The sequence below is a fragment of the Acanthopagrus latus genome, chromosome 13, assembly GCF_904848185.1.
Source record: "Acanthopagrus latus isolate v.2019 chromosome 13, fAcaLat1.1, whole genome shotgun sequence".
NCBI classification, from domain to species: Eukaryota; Metazoa; Chordata; class Actinopteri; order Spariformes; family Sparidae; genus Acanthopagrus; species Acanthopagrus latus.
The window spans coordinates 20,301,715-20,323,379 of NC_051051.1; the positions used below are offsets into that span (position 1 = coordinate 20,301,715).

The 21,665-nt window shown below is 40.0% G+C and overlaps 1 protein-coding gene and 1 long non-coding RNA gene across 10 annotated transcripts; one reads left to right on the forward strand and one right to left on the reverse strand.

Annotated features, from left to right (window-relative positions):
• Positions 1-1,821: 1,821 nt before the first annotated feature.
• apbb3 (amyloid beta (A4) precursor protein-binding, family B, member 3) lies at positions 1,822-21,490 on the reverse strand. 8 transcript variants are annotated; one of them, XM_037118649.1, is made up of 15 exons: positions 21,481-21,490; positions 21,318-21,374; positions 18,564-18,645; positions 13,072-13,235; positions 12,927-12,985; positions 12,766-12,814; positions 11,102-11,251; positions 9,061-9,188; positions 8,535-8,540; positions 8,252-8,366; positions 7,908-7,989; positions 7,741-7,824; positions 6,511-6,644; positions 6,243-6,422; positions 1,822-5,932 (listed from the first exon to the last, which is right to left on the reverse strand). In XM_037118649.1, the coding sequence occupies exons 3-15, from the start codon at positions 18,610-18,612 to the stop codon at positions 5,669-5,671; spliced, it is 1,464 nt and encodes a 487-aa protein (XP_036974544.1). In that variant the 5' UTR covers positions 18,613-18,645; positions 21,318-21,374; positions 21,481-21,490; the 3' UTR covers positions 1,822-5,668. The 8 variants fall into 8 exon arrangements, 7 of the variants coding, with proteins under 7 accessions (XP_036974544.1, XP_036974545.1, XP_036974542.1 ...); XM_037118650.1 differs by lacking the exon at positions 21,481-21,490 and adding an exon at positions 19,264-19,337 and having other exon boundaries at positions 21,318-21,350; XR_005078416.1 differs by lacking the exons at positions 21,318-21,374; positions 21,481-21,490 and having other exon boundaries at positions 1,822-3,680; positions 5,109-5,932; positions 18,564-18,930.
• Positions 5,789-8,866, forward strand: LOC119030792. 2 transcript variants are annotated; one of them, XR_005078419.1, is made up of 5 exons: positions 5,789-6,076; positions 6,211-6,378; positions 6,526-6,804; positions 7,715-7,898; positions 8,230-8,866. It is a non-coding gene; the product is annotated as an uncharacterized LOC119030792 (long non-coding RNA). The 2 variants fall into 2 exon arrangements; XR_005078420.1 differs by having other exon boundaries at positions 7,763-7,898.
• Positions 21,491-21,665: the final 175 nt, after the last annotated feature.

Genomic DNA, 21,665 nt, shown 5'->3' on the forward strand with positions numbered 1-21,665 from the left:
CCTCCAGGTGCTTTCTTGTTAACTGAAAAAGAAAATCAAACAGTCTCCAGAGTTTAGACTGAGACCAGTTTGAACTGAAGATAACAACATCAACAACACAATGTAAACACATCTGTTGACAAAAAGCAACATTGTGTGAAACCAGTGACTTGATAAATTTGACGAATATTAATTTGGTTACAACTAATGATTATGTTCATTTCGGATTAACTCAGTGATTTTTTTTTATTTTTATTATCTTGTATCTATCGATTCATTTGTTTGGTCAGTGTGCTTATAAAAACCATTAACCAACAGTCTATATCAGCATTTTTAAAAGAAAAGCAGCAAATCGTTGTGAAACATTTGTGAAGTTGAAATCATGAAATGTTTTTACATGAATATAAAAGCTTATCAAAATATTTTCAGGTAAATTGTCCGTCGACTGCTTACATAATCAAGTAATTATTTGTTCAATACTTGTATAAACTTTTGGCAGAGTGATTTTTGACAAGACATTTTATTTGTAAACTCTTCATATATTTTGTGTGTAAAAATCTTAATTTGTGACATAACTAAAGCTGCAACTAATTTTTATTCTTTTTAATTGTAATGCTTTTATGTAATTTCGTTTGTATTTATTCATATATACATTTTGTGTTTTGCATTCTTGCTCTGACTTCTCTTGGCTGGGTTTCTTTCTCTTTGCTTTAACTGTAGCGTTTATTCCTGCGTTTCCTGCATCTGTGTCAATATGCCTTGTAAACTCTGTTTTTAAAGGGGCTATATGCATGAAGTCATAATTACAAAGTTGTTTTTTTTTCCTGTTTCCTGTTCTGTTAATGTGTGAATTAAGTCTAAAAATAAACACCACACAGGGGAGTGAGAAGGACATTGTTACTGAGCTCTTCAGTAACCAAACTCATTTTAATCCTGGGGAAACTAACTGCAGGAGCATGCAGTTGACTAAAGCCTCCTCAGGTGGGCGCTGGAGAGTTCAAGGGAAGCAAAGATACTGCAGAAGGTGACATTCACTTCCTGAGGATATTATTATCTCTGATATCCAGCCAGAATAGACGTCCATAAATACACTTAAATCATAGAAAAAGGACAGTTCAGAACTTCTAAGTTTTCTTCAGTATCAAAGTAATCCACTGACAGTTATCTGTGCATCCATGAGTAGACAGCAAACTGGACCTGCTAACAGATGGTTCGGCATACTCGATAAATGACAGTTTGATTAAATATAAACAAACAGTGACCAAAAACCAGGTCTTCAAATTAAAGGTAGCTGGGGCCTTTAATTTTTTTCCATCTTCATATTGGTTCCTAAATAGGCTTGTATGTTGGTGTTAGCATATATCAGATTAGCTTTTGTCTTCCTCAGTTTTCACAATTATAGTTAGCAGATGCTTTTGTCCAGAATGACTAAAAGTAATTCATCCATACACTGATGGCAGGGGCTGCCATGCAAGGTGCCAACCAGCACATCAGGAGCCGTTTGGGGTTCAGTATCTTGCCCAAGGACACATGCAGACCAGTGGAATCGAACAAGCAACCTACCGATAACAAGAAGCTGGCTCTACCCCTGAGCCACAGCCGCCACACTTAAGTCAAACTTCACACCAAACCGATAAAATGCAGCGGACAGGGAAAAAACTCTTGAGGTGTTAAAATCCTCCTCAGCTCCTCTACAGACAACCACAAATCCAGAGTCAATGAAACTTTAGCTTAACAGAGATAAGAAAAGACACAGCGCTGGTGTAACATTCACTGAACTCCCAACACATCCCATCAGGACGTTGTGTTCTTCACATGAAATTGCACCAGCAACAGACCAAGAATATTTCATCTGTTTATTACATTTTTTGGTTAATTTATACATGACATCATTGGTTTCTCTTGTGCCAAAGTTTTTACTGAAGATAACCAGACATGTTTTCATCACACGGAGCGGCAAACTGACTGTTTCTCTACGACGTCTGGGACAGTTTGGACTCTGAAATATAGTTCTGTTGTTGTATTAACACATTCAAACCTCTCACTGATTGTTCCTACTGACATGAAACATACTAAAGCTTCTATCTACAGGTGCTTCAGCCGATCAGGAGGCAGCTGGACCGTCACTGTCTGTTTATATTATATATGTTTATAGTAAGTTATATATATTTGTGAACATCTCCACCGTCTGTACATTCAATAACATAAAGCTATCAGACAATGATGAGAACTTTAAAGTTCCTCAAGAAATCATTCCAGGATATTTTCAATGACCTTCCATGCAGTCATTTGTGCCTGACATGCAAACCGCAAGTCAAAGTGTCAAACTGTTGTTGACTTTTTTTTATTAAAATGAAATGTAAATAAATGTTTGTTCCTTTGCAGCGTGTTTAATGACCAGTTCAGGAGGCGTTTACGAGCTCTCACTGTTTGCAGGTCAGATACTGTTGGACCATTCCTTTAATGCTGCTTGGATCATGAACGCTTTCATACTTCAGCTTTTTCCTGCTTACTTGTCTTTCTGTCTTTTTACAATGTCTCATTTTTGTATTACTCTGTGTTCATATCTCTTATTTTATTAATTTTGATCCAGAACACTTTGAACTGCTTCATAAGTGATGCAGTATCAGGCCACTTTTAGACGACCAGCTCATCCAAAATTCAGTCTTGTAGTTTCGTAGTCCACAAAATCTTTCTGGAGTCTTGCAGCAAAAACACTGTTGCAGCGTTCCTCTACACAACTGAAGCAGCTGGAGAGTTGTTCAAAACATAAAAAAAACTTAAAGGAGTTACTGATAATATTCAGCTACTAATTGGGTAATTCCATCTCCCCCTTTTATCGCATTTACGTGTTCATATCATCATGAGGTTGCAGTTTGTTGCACTAGCTAATGTTGCTGATGCTAGCTAGCAAACGTTAACATTGCTAACACACAAAAGCTAATATGATACATCTAACACCAACATACAGGCCTATTTAGGAACCAAGTTTGCTAGCTAGCATCAGCAACATTAGCTAGTTTATCAGCTAACGTGAAATTGTCATAACCTCAGATTGGGTTCAAGCTAACGCTTTTAGTTTAGCAGCAAAAGTGACCATTCCGATTTTAAAAAGGGTGTAAATTGTCTTTTCAAGTCATGAGGCTTCAGGAGATTTGGATTATGCAGGATGAGCTGTATGGAACCATTTCATGTTGTTTTTTTGGTTGTTTTTTAAGTTTTAAAAAAAGTCCCCATCTACTTAGTCGTTTGAGAATGCCTCAACACTGTTTAAGCTTTAGAAACATTTTGTGGACTACAAAACTTCCCCTGACTTTATCTGGGGTGAGTAGATAATGACTGAATTGTCATATTTGGATGGACTGTTCCTTTAAGAAATGACCTATAATTTCCAGTGCAAAAGTCCAGCTTCCATTGAAGCTGGAAACCTTTGTTGTGGTTCATACCATACCTCACTTTCTTGTTTCCTGCCTGCTTCTGTTGCTTACTAAAGGCTAGAAATGCCAAATATAAAATTGTTATTAAAAGAAATTGATGTAATCTCAGATATATTTTCCAGTGGCCCTTACAAATCTGTGAATGAGATGTTCTCTATGAATAAACATGTTAACTTATACAGAGACTCTTGATTCTGTCTCTCTGGCAGGCGCCATCTTGACTTGTGAAGGAGCACGAGAACAGTAACCATGGTAACCACCGGCCTGCCGACATGACATGAACATGGAAGAAGAAACAAGTAAGTTCATAAACATCACATCAGTTTTTTCAGACTCATTTCTGTGTTTGTGTTTCTGCCCTCTGCTGGACAGAAACTCTTACTGCAGCTTTAAAAATCTCACACTGTAACATTTCTCTACACATGAAGCTTGAAGCGAATACATACAGGATACATATCTGACACTGACATCCAGTGTGGAAAGATGCTTTTCTTCTCTATCTTATCTCTAAGTTTCAGTCATTATAAGGAAAAATGTACGGAGAAATCGGACACAAATTCAACTGAGTTTGTGTTTTATGACAGTGAAGGGTTGGGAAAAGTATAATGACACAAGGTTGATTAATTATTTATAAGCTATTTGCTGATAAAAGGGATAGTTCACCCAAAAATCAGAAACACATATTTTTGTCTGCCTTCTCTCGATTATAATGGACCTGGATGGCACTCGGCTTGTGGTGCTCTAAGCAGCAGAAAAAACAAACAAACAAACAGACAAAAACGGATCTCTTTCCAGAAATTATGACCTCCATATGTCCACAGATCAGGCTGTGAGCAGTTTCACATGGGCTTTCTTTTTTTCCCATAAACCAGCACAGGAGGAAGCAGTCATGTACTGATGGACGAGGGGTTCATGCTCATGAAGATGCCTCATGAACTTTACAGCTCAGCTTTATTCATGTCCACAGTGGTCCTGGAGTCTCAAGGTGCAGAACACATTTAAAACCGAACACATGACTTCAATTCATACCTTAAAAGACCATCCACTCGTATGCTTTTCAGTACATTCTACGGGTTTTCACAACTCTGAGATCTGTTGAACTGGAAAAATAATTGGATTTCAAGTGGATGCTCAACAAATTAATGAATTAATTAATGAAAAGTTTTATCCTCCTGTACGCCTAATTAAATTTCAACTATCCTAACCCAAACCAGGCAGTTTTGGTACCAAACTGTGACTCTTTGACAACATATATTACATTCCAGAAGTCTAACTGGATGTTGCATATTATGCATTGTTGCTAACTTGCCCATGGAGCCATTTAAGTGCTGAACTGGCACTAGCACAGAGTGACATAGTTTTGTCCCGGATTATCTTGTAAAAGACCAGGTCATGATTTCTTGAAAGGCGCATAGCTGGTTATTCAAATCATTTTTTTGTTTGTTTGTCTGCTTTGTGGCACCACAAGTTAAGTGATATCTAGTTCAATACCTTCAAAGTCGCACAACTCACATCAAGACAATCTCGATTGATAAATATCCCTACAGGTGAGAGGACAGATGTGTATTTTTGATTTGTAGGTTAACTGTCCCTTTAAAGCGAAATCTCACACCCTTTTATCATTTCCCCAAAGTTATTTTTGTCTTTCAATATTCTATTTCTTCTTCTAATATTTAACTCTGACCCAATTACCTGAGTAGTATTATCTAATTACTGTCCTCACACCAGCCAGTTTGTCTTTTATGTTTCAGTTTTCTCTATTAGTTTTGGGTAAAATGATTCTCCACAGCTCTGCTGATCTGTCTGACAGGTAGCTGAGGAGGTGTTGGTGGACGAGTGACTGGTCAGCGTCTTCAATCTGCTCTAGTGCGACGTGTTTGTATGTCCAGTTCGTTGATCCTGGCTTGGTCCTTCACAGCCTCTTCTCTTTATTCATGTCGCTCAGCCTGCAGTGAGGTAGCTAGCAGCACCATTGCTAAGCTAAGCTAACCAATGGTGTCACAGCAACAGGTGATACGAACATCACGACAGTAAATTCAAACGGGTATATTTCTGGTCTAATAAACAGAAGGCCAGGCGTCGCTGGTGATGTGAAGACGGCAGAATTAGCCGGTCGGACCACCAGAACCACATGCACACAGAGTTCAGCCAATCACACAATGGTCTGGAGACACCGTCACGGCCTTGGTGAAGACATTTGAGCCCCGGACGATCGGTGGTCTCTGCTGTCTCTGATGGTCCCGCCCCCACCATTAGGAGGTTGCGGCCTGTTTGTTCCGGAAAGTTTCGAAGAACGCCAGCATCCCCTTCCTCACGTTGCTGCTGCTGCTGCCATTGCCCTTGGTTATCCTCGGCATCATTATGGAGCTACTGCTGCCGCCGTGGTGGCGGGATGACAGGGGAGGGAAGGTGGCGCCGTCCATGGAGTTGGCCCGTTTGACCTTTGAGGGGTTGACACGCCATGACTTGGACCTCGGTGGAGGAGTCTGAGCCACGAGACACTTCTGGTACTGGACCTGACGGAGAGGAAAGGACTGTCAGAGGAAGTTAATTCATCTGTGTGAGCTGCTCGTCATGTTTGGACAACTAGGGGCCAGAAGGACAACAGTCCCGTCATCATCTACCTCAGACCACCTGTGATTCATATCGACGCAATCAATGTATTTTCAATAGAATTATTATTGGGATTTTTTATGGGTAATGGAGGAGCATTTTTTAATGGGTAAAAAACACACAGTATGCCATTTCCACCACTAGGGGTCTCTCAATCAATTTATCCATAAATTGTATTTAGGATCTAGATGGTGTTCAGGCGTTGTCACTCACCATACATGCAGCCTGGACGGCCTCAGACAGGTTCCCTGCGTCCGGTTCACACCAGAACACGTGACACTCGAACTGCTGTGTGCCGCCATCCACGATCACCGCGAAGGTGTGGCTGTCGTGTCCGACGCCCAGGAAGGTGAGGAAACGTACCTGACAATCCCAGAAAGGCTCCTCCCCTTCCTGTCAGGGTCGAATCAGAAGGGAAGGAACCGAGTGAAGACCTCTAACGTTACTCACAAAGTCTGATAAAAATTAAGAATGATGTTACCTGTCCCTTCCACAGAGACAGGATGTTGTCAGTGACGTGGACGACGATCGGCTCCCACTCGTCTCTGTCTGTTGAGTTCATGATGCTCTCTATCGCTCGGTTCAGCACCTCCATACCTGCACAAACACAGTAGACTGGAAAAATGATTTTTTTTCTGTCTTCATCATTCGTATTTATAGAAGCAATTTTGATAGTTGGCGTATTACACAACATAAAGTGGAATGTAATGTTGTGTGGTTTTACTGAGAGCTGTGGATAAGACAGACAGTCGTTGTCGATGCTCAGACATTAATGGTAAGTGGATTCCTATAACACTTTTTCTAGTCTACTGACCGCTCATTAATCAATAACAAACCACAGGAAGCCTAATTACATCTATAGTGTGCCTGACATAACGTTAGCTTGTGTTCTGTTAGCATGCTTAAGCATTAGTTTGTTGAAAGGAAAGACTTTTCTATCCTGATTGACTTAATGCAGGTCAACTTACTCTCTCACCATTTCATTACTTGAGATAATATCCGAATATATCAGAATGTCAAAATAAAGAACATTTTACATCAAAATCAAAATCCAACCTAGTTTAAGCTAAAACTCTAAATCAGTTGAAACAATATCCTTATGGTTTAAACTTGTTTAACCACATCATAGTGGTTAGTCTGAGAACAGCAATAACCATGAAAGACTAAACATGAATGAAACTATCGGGATTTTAACTGGTTTCAAGTTTTGGTTTAAACTGGTTTACAGACCATGAGAATCCGTTAAAACTGGTTGAAACTGGTTTGGGGAACCATCAGGATCTGGTTTTGGACTTCAAACCAGTTTGAATCAGACCATTATGGTTTAATCAGGTGAATATATTAATTATGAGGAAAATGAAAAGTTTCTGTAAAAAGCTCCTGCTTTAAACCTTTAATTGTTTTATGTTTACCTGTAGTCAAATTTCGTGTATTTGCGAGGAAAGTTTAGCATCTGTGAACTGACTAAAGTACCATAAAATTAACTTGAAGTAATGCATTAAAGCGTAACAACTAATCAATGGGGCCTTCTTATCACAAACTGGTTCCATCACTCTGTATGGGAAGATTTCTATTGGTAAATTTTCACAAATTAGACTACAGACCCATAAAATAAATGATCAACCATCAGTTTGTTTATGCAGAGCAAAGTAACCAATCACAGTGCTGAATGTTGATGTGTTCAGGTGTAACACGTGTGACTCTGTCCTACCCATCGCTCTGGACACCGGCAGGTTACCGATGTACTGGACCTGGAACTTCTGGACCTGCTGCCGGACCGCCTCCAGAAACTCGACTGAAACACAACGAAAAGGAGACGGAATCAGCGGAGAGCCAATCAGAGAGCAGCAAGGTGATGTCAGAGAACAGGTGAGTCACCTTGTCTGGGCAGATCTTCAGGTGAGATGCTCTCCATGGTCAGAGAGCGAGACGGCCTCATCAGCGACTTCTCCGACATCATCTATGGACACGGGAAAATGTAACGTTTTTATTTCCAATGGAATATGTGTTTTCTGCCACTAGGGGTCGCTCAATCAAAACAACTTACCAAAAGTTGTCATCGTATGATGTTGTGATGTAGCGTGGGATTATGGGAGTTGTTGTTTTCTTTATTGTTTACTACTGTGTATACTGCTAATTAGCTCACGTTAGCATGGTAACGCACTAAATGATGGTGGTGAACATGTGATTATATTTGTAGACTGAGCAGGAGACTCACTGACCTTGGAGCACATCTCATGCAGCGCCGTGGCGATGGCTTTGGCCGGAGCGTTGCAGCGAAACACGTGACACTTCAGCACACAGCTGTCTTTATCACCCGCCACGAAGGCAAAATCCCTGAAAAGACCACACACACACACACACACAGTGGATTGGCTGATGGGCAATTGATCATGTGTCCAGCAGGTAAAACAAAAAATGACCCTGACATATAAAAGGAGGGTGTGAGGATGAGTCTGTGTCTGTGGCTCTGCATGTGAACACGTAAAAGGGAGAGAGTTTTACCTGTCCCTGCCCGGGTGAAGGGGTAAAAGGGGGCGTGTTAAAGAAAAAGAGAGAGACAGTGTTAGTGCAAACAGACAGAGAGAAGAAATGAAAGGTGAGGTCGAGTTTAACATGCTGAAAGGTCGGAGGTTAGCCTAGCTTAGCGCAAAGACTGGAAGCATGGGGGAGTTTTAGCATAGTCAACAAGAGAGGAAAAAGAGAACACCCATCCTCTTTCCAACAATTCCATAAGCTATCATACTATGATTTTGAAATCTAAGTTATTCTATGTGATGCTGTGTCTTTTATCTGGACGTGAGTCTGGAGAGGTTTGAATTTCTAAATTACAATATTGTGTTACAAACTCTACTTGTGTTGTCCATCCTCTGTAATTGCACAGACATTGTGTAAATGTATTGTTTAAACCTTATGAATGAATAAGTGGCTGCACCAATTCTGTTGAGATAAATGTCCTAATATGTTTTCTGATGATTAATGACATTTGAATAAATCCTGCGTCTATCCAGATGCTCTTTGATTGGCTCACCTGCCATTGTTGCAGCCCACCCCCCAGACACGGATGTTGATGATTGGCTGACAGTGCAGAGGGGTGTGGTCTAAGGGGTCCAACAGGGTCAGGGTGTCTTTCTTCAGAACCAGCATCATCTCCCGACCCTGCAGACATAAATGCAGGCAGTGAAACGGACAGATTAGTAAAGAAAATACAGTAGACAACAAACACACAAGTCTAAACCAGATCCATTCCAGACAGGTTAATTCAGTTTGAACCAGATCCTGATCCCCAAGCCAGTTTAAACGACAAAGATACCAGCTGAAACTAAATCCTGATAGCCAAAATTACTTAAAGACAGATCCTGATAGTCTAAAGCAATTCAAACCAGATTCTGATCATCTGAACCAGTTTAAATTCACTGCTGATTTTCTAAAGAAGTTCATACCACAATCTGATAGGCTCAACAAGACTAAACCAGATTCTGACAGCCTGAACCTGTCGAAACCAGTCTGAATCGCAGTCTGACAGTTCAAACCAATTTAAATCACATCCTGATTAGGGCTGGGTACCGAACTTCAGTTCTTTTAAGGCACCAACCAAAATGCTTCGGTAATGCTTTCGGTCCCCAGAGGTCAATCACATGATCAAGACCTGATAATGCTGCCAGTGACTGGTTGTAACATTACACATGATTGCGGCATGCAGGAAAACTACATACGTGGTTACCAGAGACGTTACGCCCACAGATGGGGTTCACATGTATCTACCGGTATGTTGTGAACTGTAGCTGTGTGTGTCATCGAACCGGTTAAAAAATGCCACCAAGGTCAAAAGCGTGGCTCCATTTTAGCAAGATTGATGCCAATCATGCACGATGCAACATATGCAAAAAAGTCATCTTTGCTAAATCTGGCAACACGACTAATTTGATGAAGCACCTGACCGTGCACAGAATCAATTTAAGAGCATAAAGTTGCTCCGTGTTTGACTGCAAGAACAGCGGACAGCAGCCATCCTCCTCTCAGCATTGAAATCCACCTGTGGACATTACAGAGCCCAAACGGCCTGATTCAAAATCTCCAACACCGGACTCTGGTGTGTAAAGCTAACTTAAGATATTGTGTGTAGCTTTATTTTATGGCTATGTAGCTTGCTAAATCAAAAGCTAACTAGAGATTGACATCAACAGGTAAAACTTAGCTGTAAAGATGTGCTCATCAACTGGGTTGGCTGGTTCAACAGCTCACCTAACATTCACTGTTATGTTTATCTTCTCACAGTGGACACCATCAGCCAGGAGTAGGCTTGTCAGTGTCCTGAGAAAGCAGACGTTGATTTTTCTGAAGAAAAACTGCTAAGTGAAAAGGTCCTCAGTATGTAGCAGTGATCATTAGATACTGACTTCTCACTTGTTTGCAAGTGTTCTTTTGCACTGGAAATTATTTGTAAGAAAACAGCTTGGAGTGTAAAAATACCACAGCTGTAAATTTAAACTTGATATTTGTACTGTAATGTGTTTTGTAATTTTCTTTTTGTTAGATCTGATATTATAAAATTGGTGTTGAAAAACGTATCGTTCAGGAACCAGTATTGAAGTGAAGGTATCAGTATCGGTACTGGTATTGGTATCGAAAATTTTTGATTGGGTACCCAGCCCTAATCCTGATAACTGATAGAGTTTAAACCAAATCCTGGTAGCCTAAACCAGTTTAAACCAAATCCTGATCGTCTACATCAATCAAAATCAGACCTTAATCAGTTCAAACCACACTGTGATGGTCTAAACCAGTTTAAACTAGATTTTGACAGTCTGAATCCGTCTAAACCAGATCCTGATAATCTAAAAAAGTTTAAGCCACACTGTAATAACCTAAACCAGTTTAACCTGATCCTGATAGACCAAACTTGTTCAAACCTATAATGACAATCTAAACACACTAAAACCTGCTCCTGACCGTCCAAACAGGCTGAACAGAACTTTTTAAACTTTGTTAAAAACATTCGACAGTTTAACTCATTTGAGATTTATTCAGACCACAGACAGGTACAGACTCAGACTCAGTAGGTGTCTCACCTCTCCCCAGGCCCCTGGCCTCTCTCTGTGCTCGGGACTGTTGCACTGAGACAGCTGCTGGATGACATTACTGACAGCAAGACTGCTGCGACCAGGAGACAGGTCCTCCTCCTCCACCTCCAACCAGCCCAGAGACCGCACAGCAAAACACTGACAGACAGACAGGTGGAAAGAGAAAAACAGAATTACAGACAGACAGAGAGTTAGGTAGACCGACAGACAGACAGATGATGGGATTAAGTGGTCAGTGAGTTGTTGGGTGACAAACAGAGAAACCAGGACACAGACAGAGAGACAGGCAGAGAGAGAGACAGATTAAATCAGATTAATTCTGCATAAAACTGTGGTAGAGAGAGGTACACACAAACAAGAAGAGAGATTAGAGTAGATTAGACCACTAGAGATGAGAGAACTAACCTCGGCCATCATGTCATATTATTATTATTATTATTATTATTATTATTATTATTATTATTATTATTATTATTATTATTATTATTATTATTATTATTATTATTATTATTATTATTATTATTATTATTATTATTATCATCATCATTATTGGCATTACAGGTATTATAATGTCACCCTATTAACTTTTGATATTTTCTAATGTAAAAAAACCCAAATAATGACAATAAATATGCTTTCTGTTTATTCACCTGCCCGTTTTGAAATTTGCTCAAATATTTTGGAGAACTTTCTACGGATGAGCATCCATGGTCTTCATCCTGTGGAGACCAGTGTGACATCAGCAGCTGTTTGGTTCTGATCTCTCTGTACAGTTTTAATATTTCACATAATTCCTCTCAGAAGATTAAGTTTTGTGTCAGAGTGTGAACAGTTTAACAGCAGCGTCTCTGTGGAGATTTGAGGTTCATATGTGGATATTAATAAATGAACGGAGATATACACCGAAATTAATACTTTTCCACACACATCTATAAAAATATATATATATATATATATGAAAACTAACAGAGGTAGGTCTAGTTGAACCTTTGATAGACATAACAGATCAGATAACAAATTTCCCATTTATAAGCTTACCTGTTAATAGGTTTATTCTTCAGAATTAGTCAAAGGATGTCACATTGTTTTTTGAAATCTAAATTGCCAATGCTTTGGGAATGTTGCTTAACTTAACTCTCCTTATTTCACATTAGAAGTAATTATACTGGTTCAAAACCAATTATTCATCTTATTTATTACATTTACACTTCATGACAGCCCTATTATGGACTGTTGGTTGGACAAAACACACATTACTGAAGTTGTCACTCTTGGCTCTGGGTCATTGTGATGACATTTCTCACTATAAACTAAACTAAACTAAAACAATCAATCAATGAATGGAGAGCATAAGTAGCAGATGAATCCAGAATTCAAATACTTTTTAGACCTCCTACTGCAACAGTAAAATTCTGCTTTTACAATAATACAGGAGTCATATCAATCTAATGATATCTTATTTAATAGTAACATAACAGCCGCAGGGGACATTATTTTATTTAACATTTTCATGGGATTTGTTACAGAGTATTTGTTAAAGTAAAGGCCATGAGATGTGGGAGAAAGCATGGGACAAATCTTGTGGCTGAACCATGATTATGCATTTTTTGTTGGTGAAGAACAAATGGGTTCATTATTATGTGTTTTATTACCTTGGAGTTGGGGTCATGGTTGGTGAGATAATCTTCATGCCACGAAGACCTGAAAAGAAAAACATAATTTATATGACCATTTTAGACACTGTGTGTGTGTGTGTGTGTGTGTGTGTGTGTGTGTGTGTGTGTGTGTGTGTGTGTGTGTGTGTGTGTGTTACCTGGCCTCAGGAGGTCCATCTGTCTCACTGTTGGAGTTCTGCTGTCCTGCCTCCTCCTGCTGTAATGCAACACCACAGAAGAAGAAAATGCATCAGACGAGCCAGAGCGAACAGAGTTAGCTTGGATATTAAAAGGCGGTCTAACCTGAGTGTCAAGCAGTTGTGGCGGCCCATTGAGGCTGGGGTGTTGCCACTGGGTCGCGCCAGTGGGAACGTGCCAGTAGTAGGTTCCTGTTGAATCTTTGATGGTTCTCCAGCCGGAAGGAAGATCAGGGTCCAGCAAGAGGTTCTGGTCTGTCCAGATGTTGTCTGCACACAAAGAGATAACCCAGAGAGGAGAAGATTGTGAAATTGTGTCAAATCGTACCTCTGTCCCCGGGGAGGGCAAACAATGGCAGCCATCCAAATACACATGTACTTGCACACATCTGTTTGTAATCGTTTTGACGTGGTTTGTTGTTGTGTATAGAGGCGACCAACTACATAGGTCTTAATGAATTAAAGTTAGCTAGTTAGCTGAGGAGCAGGGATGCTACGTTGGTCACAAATAAACTCAAAACGAAAAAGAAATAAGCTCAGAAAGATGTTGAAACTGAGTAGCACTAGCTTGTTTCTTTATGGCTAGAATGTGTGTGGTTAGCTCAACAGCTGCGATAAAACACCACCTAGTTTTATGGGTCACCAAGAAAAAAACAAGTAGAGGCACAGAATCATTTCTCTGTGACACTTTTTTGTGTGACTGTGACGAAAAAACTCCACAAACATTTAATTTGCTTTCAACACTAAAACTTTCAACCAACACCATCTTACAATCAGACTTTTACTCTTCAACCGAAAGCTCAAATGTTGCAACTGATACTTCCACTTCCTCTAGCATTCCAGCTGCAACCTAAATGTACAAGATGTCATTTTCTGCAACTAGGGGTTGCTATTTAAAAAAGCTGGGCAGGGCTGCTGTTCACTCCTGTTTATCAGCCTGACCGCAGCAGCAAAGGAGGTTGTTTGTTTATGCACTATTATGTTGACTGATGACTGGAGCTGAAATGTACATTACTTCATTAGCATAACCTTACAAAGAGGGGGAAAGACGAGAGAGAACTGGAGTTTCTGGTGAGTGCTGAGCTTAGTGAGAGCTGACTTGAATTCAAACATACAGACATTTGCAGCTGATTTAAATTAAAGTAATACAGCTGTTTGGTGCATATTTGGTGTTTTCTGAACACACCTTTAAACAACCGCCATTGTTGATGCAAATCTATCTGATGTGATTCAAAAATGTTGACATACCAAGTTTTATTAATGTTGTGTAAGTCTTGGTGTCTTTCCTACCTTGGGAGTAGCAACAGGGGATCAAACAAAACACACCATAACGTTGAGTAAACTTGTGGCTCTCCTTGGTTTGAACATTGTTGGAAACATTTGGGATAATGTAGGTACAAGACTCAACGACATGTATTTGTGTTTTTAGACATTTTAATGCAGAATTCATATCTTCCTTTACACTCAAATATATTCATTCAACTGCTTTCAGTAGGTCACCTTAAATTGCCACGCCTGTTCATCACCCCACATGCAAAAAAAATAAAAAATCAGTATATGAAGGTACTTACACTGTTTACAACAGTGAACAGAACAGAAAACATATCTGTCAGTCTCACTAGGATGCTGTTGTTACTGGAAATATATTTTTGATCTGTTGTGTATCATGTGTAATATTCAGACACTCTTTAATTCAAAAGGCTTTATGCTTTATAAATTATTCATAAGTCTACCAGAGAATCAGAGATTAATGTGGTTAAAGACAGGTGGGTGCAGTGATTAAATCCATAATCAGCTTTTATCCAATCAGGTGACAGTCTGAAGTGGTGAGAGAAGAGCTGATTGGTCAGGAGACGTCAGTCTTTCGGCTAAATTTAGCACACTGACTTTTGATATGACTGAAAGTAAGATGTCAGCAGTGATATACTGTCAGATAATCAATCCTCCTGCTCTACTCTCTTTGATGCCTGTATTTGTCTACATTTAGTCATATCGGCATTTAAAGTATGCTGAATTAGCCGTTAGCAGCTCCTGTTTGCAGTGTGCTCATGGATGTACCGATAACTGTCACTGGATTACTTTGAAACAGATGAAAACTTAAAAACATGCTGATTCTAAGGCAAGTTCTTCACCTTTAGAAGCATCCTTTCTTCTATGGTTTAAGTGGACCTATGGACGTTTATTCTGAGTGGACATCGGAGATAAAAAATATCACCAGGAAGTGTAAGTCACAATGAATATTATCAATCTGTTCTGTTTCATTTCTGACTCTGAGAAGAAGAAGTTTGGAAAACGCAAACCAAAGTTAGGATAGCATCTGCTGCACAAAGAGACCTGAACATATCAGCCTCCAGCCTCACTATCTCTAAAGCAAAACTGAGCAGAAGTATTTGATTGGGGTTGCTGAAAAACAGCCAAACAGACTGTAAATCTATGTATAACCTTGTACCGAGGAAGGAACAAATCTCTTTACAGTTTTAACATCAGTGTTGCATCATGTTGTCTGTGTTCCTGATATCGTCCACCTGGTACAAGATGTGCAAGAGAGGGTGGCTGACAAAGTGATCAGAGGTCATGCTGCTGTAAAGGAAGAAGATTTGAATAATTAATAAAGCTTCGGAGACAGAAAATGCTGAGTCGGCTGATCGAGAGACAATGATATGACCGGAAGAGGGGTGGGGGAGGGGAGCGCCGGTCAATACAACTGAATAAAGTACAGTCAGCAGTTAAAATAAAACCACTGCACAGTTTGTTCAGGTTTTCAAATGATTTCACGCATTTGACTAAACGGAAAAGGGGTTCAAGAGGTTAGAAAGTAACAAGACAATCAAGTGAGACATTTATTTTTAAGTCTATAAGAAACGATCAAACAGTCTTTATTTGGTCAGTAAGAATGCATACACACACTTTTGAGCCTTCAGACATGATTAAATGACACGTGCAGTTCTGTAGACTGCGCTCACCAAAAACCCGTAACTTAATCATTGTGGAGCTGGTCCAGTTTACAAGCAGCTCACACTGCAGTCAGTGTGTTCAAATTTGTTCAGTTTTCTGTGTTTTTAATACTTTTAACGCCAGCTGATTGTAAACTGAGCGAGGCAAACTGCAACTTTTGCAAAGCATATCTTTTAAATTGACAAACATCATATGTGTTATTCATGGCGGAGTTCAAACGGGATCAGAACATGAATTTGTCTCTCTACATTCACTACTGAACAAGTTTTCTGAAACACAGTCCCATGGAACAGACCGGGGGGAGCGTGACTCTGCCACTTTTTTCCCTCCAAAAATATTAAAAGTCACTGTTCAACACAATCAGGGGTAGTACTGAGGTATCCTATTCATTTTTAATCTTTATTTTGACGGTTGGCTGCTGGGTGATTGGAGCTGTCTGACCAGTACATGACATGTATGGACTGTGGTAGAGTCGGAGTAAGAGTCAAGAAGCTCAAGACTGCATTTCAACACTTGTAAGTGAGAAACAACAACACAATCTTTTTTTTTTTAACCTTAACCTAGAGCTTTTATGCCTGAACATAATCAAAGCATACTCACAGTATTGTCACAACAATAAATTCCAAACTGAACATCTGAGTCAAGAGAGGGACAGCGTTAGAATAAACATCCATAAATGCACTCAGAAGTTACAGTAAAAAGACACTATTTACAAGTGCTGAACTTGCCTGAGAATTGTCATGTTTTTTAAGTTTTCATCAGTTATCAGTGATAGTTGTCTGTACATCCATGGTTAGGCTGCAAAAAGGAACAGCTAATGGCTAATTCGGCATAGTTTCAATGCCAATTCATGCGCTATTTTTAACACTAACACAGTACCAGTCAAAAGATGTGAACAAAAAAGTGTATTCTCAACAAAGGATGTCAAAACAAATCAGAATCATTGCATTGCCCGAAGATTAAACAAAAAACCAGCAACACAGAAGCGGGATCGCGTGTGACAGAAGTATTTTTGTGAGATTGTGATGAGACAGCGGTGAAAATCCGCTCTCGTTTCACCCTGTAATTCTAACAAGCAGCTGATTCTGCTGCTATTCATTGGAGAACAGTTTCCATCTGTTTACGCTCCACCAACCTCCCATAAACATGCGTGGTGTATGAGCACACTGACACACTGTTGGTGTATGGTGTCATTATGACCTCACACACACAATTTGTCCCAGAATCCCTCATGACACAGCACTGCCATGTTCGAGTGTGTGACCGTGTGTGTCCCTATTTTTCTATCTCAGTGAGGTCCTGTCTGACCTTTTTTTTACAGAGTGAGGTCATGTGACTGATGGAGGATATCCAGCGACATATCATAAGGTTAGACAGCTGGAACTGATCATTCTCTAAGCCCCGCCCTACTTAGCTATTGCTAACCTGTCACGTTTTCTCTTATCAAACGGCACACAGTTTACAGTTAAGTTGTGTAAATCATAGTGATTTATGAAACAATTAATCCATGGTGTCATTAACGACTCTGTAAGGACCCACCCACACAAAGTTTATACGTCTTCAAGAAACTTAAGTCCAGTTGCCTGCGATATAGCATTTACTGATAATAACTGATGCACCGCTGACACTTTCAAGGCTTTGAGATGGTAAATTGACTTTTCCAGTCTACTGACAGCTCAAAGCGCTGCATAATACTGGTCACATTCACCCATTACCCCTAACACACACACATATTCATATACTGATGGCAGAGGCATTGACTTGCTCACCAGGAGCAATTTTTAGGTTCAGTATTAACCAGGAGATCCGGGAAATTAACCAGCAACCTATAACCGGCTCTGCCTTTGTGCAAGCTAAGTGGGCTAAGCAATATAGTCATAAACCTAACCCTATGAAAATGGGCAATTATTATAATATCTACTACATTTGGGTTAGGGTTAGGGTTATTCAATACCCTAGATAACATTTGGTTATCTAGGGTATTGAAATCAACTGTTTGAGTGAGTTTGAAAAATATATTTTCATGCGTATCCCAACATAATATTTTGTGGAAATAATAACCATTCGTTCAATCAAAAAACCCTCTGTTTTTATCCTATCAAAGCTCACTGCAATTTTCAATAATAATAAAAATAGTAATCGTGTAATACCGACTCATTTCATAGCCTTGCGACCCTACTAGACAGACACAACAAAGATGTTGCCAGGCGACTGCGGCTTTAGCAACCACTAAGAATCTGTCAGCACCTTTTCCAGTTTCCATTGTAGGTGACAAGCTACTTAGCCCGGCATGCTAACATGTGTTTAAATTACAGCATGCAAACACATTGTTTGATCCATTCCATATACTTTTCAACATGGGAAGAAACACAAACAACGACCAACTGGACGCGCACTGCTTGGGGTCTGACCAGAGAGGTGTGTGGTGACAGGTGGTGATGATCACGATCACAGCAGGTAAATCTGCTCCAGCCACACTGTTCCATTTTAACAGGTTTGTGTCTGCAGCTGTTTATTCAAACCGGACATGTAAACAACAGAGTGATGCAGGAGAGTCCTCGTAAACAGGAGAGATTACACAGACGTGTGTGTGTGTGTGTGTGTGTGTGTGTGTGTGTGTGTGTGTGTGTGTGTGTGTCTCACCATCATAGTTGACTATGAGGATGGCCAGCATGTAATCCTTGCCCATCATGGCTCCACCCTCCAACGTGTGTGGTCCAATCAGCTGATCACCCTCCAACACACACATACACACACACACACGCACACACACAGGCCCAGATAACAGATGTTAAAGCCTCCTCCTGCCTGTCTCTCTCTCTCTTACTGTCTGTTTGTCTGTCTCTGTGTCTGTCGTCCCTCCGTCTGTCCTTCTCTCAGACAACACTATCAGTCTTCCTCTTCTTTATCTTATTTCCGTCCCGGCGTTTTCTCTCCCTCTCTCTCCCTCTCTCTCTCTCTCTCTCTCTCTCTCTTTCTCTCTCTCTCTCTCTCTCCCCCTCTCGCTCTCTCCGCTCATTTGTCCCTCCTCTCTCGCTCGTCTCTCTCTCTCCTCTCTGTCTGATGAAGGATGCTGTTTTCCTCATCCTCTCCCTCTCTCTCCCTCTCTCTCTCTCCTCTCTCTCCTCCCTCTTGCTGATGTCATCACTCCCCTCCCCTCACTGACTCTGCCTCACTCGACCTTCACTGTAAAAAATTGTCATTAAAGTACATTTCCAAATCACAAACACACATTAAAAAACAGTCAACATTTTTGTAATTTTTTTTAAATGTAAATATAAGTAGGCTGCCATATTGAGCTACATTGAAGGTCATTGTTTGTGTTTTCTCTGCCCTGTTTCACCTCTGACCAGAGATGACATCACTGATGACTGTGGTTGGTGATGTCACAGTGTACCAGAGTACCCCTGCTCATCCCTGCAGCAAGGTGAGACAGTAAAGTGAGAAAGATTGTTTATTGTTCAGTCTCACTCCAAGGTCATCTGTATCTGACGACCTCTAAAAACACTGGAGGGTGATGGGTCAGTGATGGGTACCACAGTAAGCCCCAAAACCCGAACTTTGGTTCCCTTATCTAGATACGGAGCGCCTGAGGAAGTCTTTTCTCCCTCAGGCCATCAGACTGTTTAATGCATCCACCTCTGGTCACGGGAGGGACAGTGGAGACACTGTCACCTGAGCCAAATCAAATCAATATCATTCCCTATCATTTCCATCACTTATTGAGTGTGCACTGGACCATGTAAATCTCCTGCACTGGACTTAGTAAATTGCTGCTATTTCATGCTGCTGCTAAATTTACTATTTTTTTCACTTTATACCACTTGTCACTTTATTCAATCTTATTGTGTACTTTTTATTTCAGTTTTATGCTGCTCACTGTTGGATTGCATTCTGTGTACTTAGTAACTTGTTTATTTATTACTTTACCATTATTTATTACTTATGTATTCCTTTCTCACTGTGTTTTACTACTGTTGCACAACAATTTCCCTCGGGACAAATAAAGTTTTCTTGAATCTTGAATCTTGAATCTAGAAGTCAAAGGGTTTTCGGTTGGATGTGTGAAATCGGGCATGTGAGGCAAGCTTAAGAGATTTTCATATGTTGGTGTAAGACATGGCAAAATGTCATCATGCCTGAGACTCATTTACTCACAAGTCTGTTCATGTCTTGTCAAATTGTCTGAAAAAACGTTTTCCCTACTGAAAATTAATGTGAGAGCAACAATTTGGAAAGTCTGAGAAAATCTGGATACACAAGTTGCAGAGTTGCAGAGTCTACATCAGATGACACTGAAAGAGGGCTCACGAAATCAAACATCGGGTTGGACTTTTACCAAAGTCATGTATTGTGTAGTCACTGTATTGTTTCCTTTGCACTTTTTTGTGATTCAAATACTGAAAAACACTCAATGTTGCGCCCACATTCAGACACATTCTGTCCAAGTAGCATGTGAATGTAGATTGAGTTGCAGACTATTCTTACTCTAACTGTCCGTTCATATGGTCTCAGAATAATCAGAAACCTTATTCTGACTGAAAATTAACATGAAGGCCCCCTCAAAACAGAGCAGCTCGGAGAGTTGAAGGAAATTATGGCACTGGATGATATATGACGTCAGCTCACCAACTCACGCACCAAAGTTTCCAACTTTCCAAGTTGTTGCTCCAACTTGAGAGGGCATTCCTGTAAATCTTCCTGATCAGTAAAATATTCTTCCAGTAATTTTGACAGCACATAAACACAAAGAAATTTTGGTATAGGAGTAAATGTCGCTGAAACATGGCACACAAAACTAAACATTAGGTTGATGATAAGAAACTCAAAGGCACATATTGCATATCTAGCTCTGGCACACAAGTAATCTGTAATATGAAATTTAAGTTTAAAAATGTTAAATGACAAAATGCATCCACGTTAATCCCACATTCAGACTTGACACATGAACACACCAAAGTCAGAAGAATGACTTCCCGAATCCGAGGAGCATGTGAATGCAGCATAGCTTTACAATTTCTACAGTTATCAATTTAGTGAAATGTGTAGTTGGACATTTTTAATGTTTAACGCATGTGACTGTGATGTTGTCTGTTTATAACCAAACATTAGCTAACTACGTATAGTGATTTAATTTACACAACATTTAAATCACAAATGCGGTGTTCATCAGTGAAGATTATTTTGCTGAGCAAAACATGCAAGTATCCTAAACTTGTGTTTGCCACAGAGCTTATTTTCAGCAATAATCCAAAATCCAATTCAAAAATCTCATAGACATTTGGCAAAGGGAACAAGAGCAGTGCTAACTTCTGGGTTTACCTACAAAAACAGATCATCACTGAAGTGCTCAAAATGTCAAATTTGATGTTGTGCATTTGTGTTCTGCAAACCCACCTTTCCCTCCTGCTCCTGCAACCTGATTGGCTGTGGTCATATTGATTCAAAGCATATCTGTTAACGGGAAAATAAAGAGATGACTCACTGCTGCTCTTTGTTAAAAAACTTATTTACTTCCTCAAAATCAAACAAAGGGTTTCATCATCCCATCATGTTTTACCTGATGCTCGCCAGAGGTCGAATTACTGCTGGATGACGTCAGTGTCGGTGTGACAGAGTGGCCACGTGTCCCGGAAAAGTTTTGCAAGCAGGAAGCTGTGAAGTTGAAGAACATTACAAGAAGTCATGCCAGTTCACCTGCAAATTAAAAGCCTGATGTTTTTTGTAACTAGAGAATTACATTTA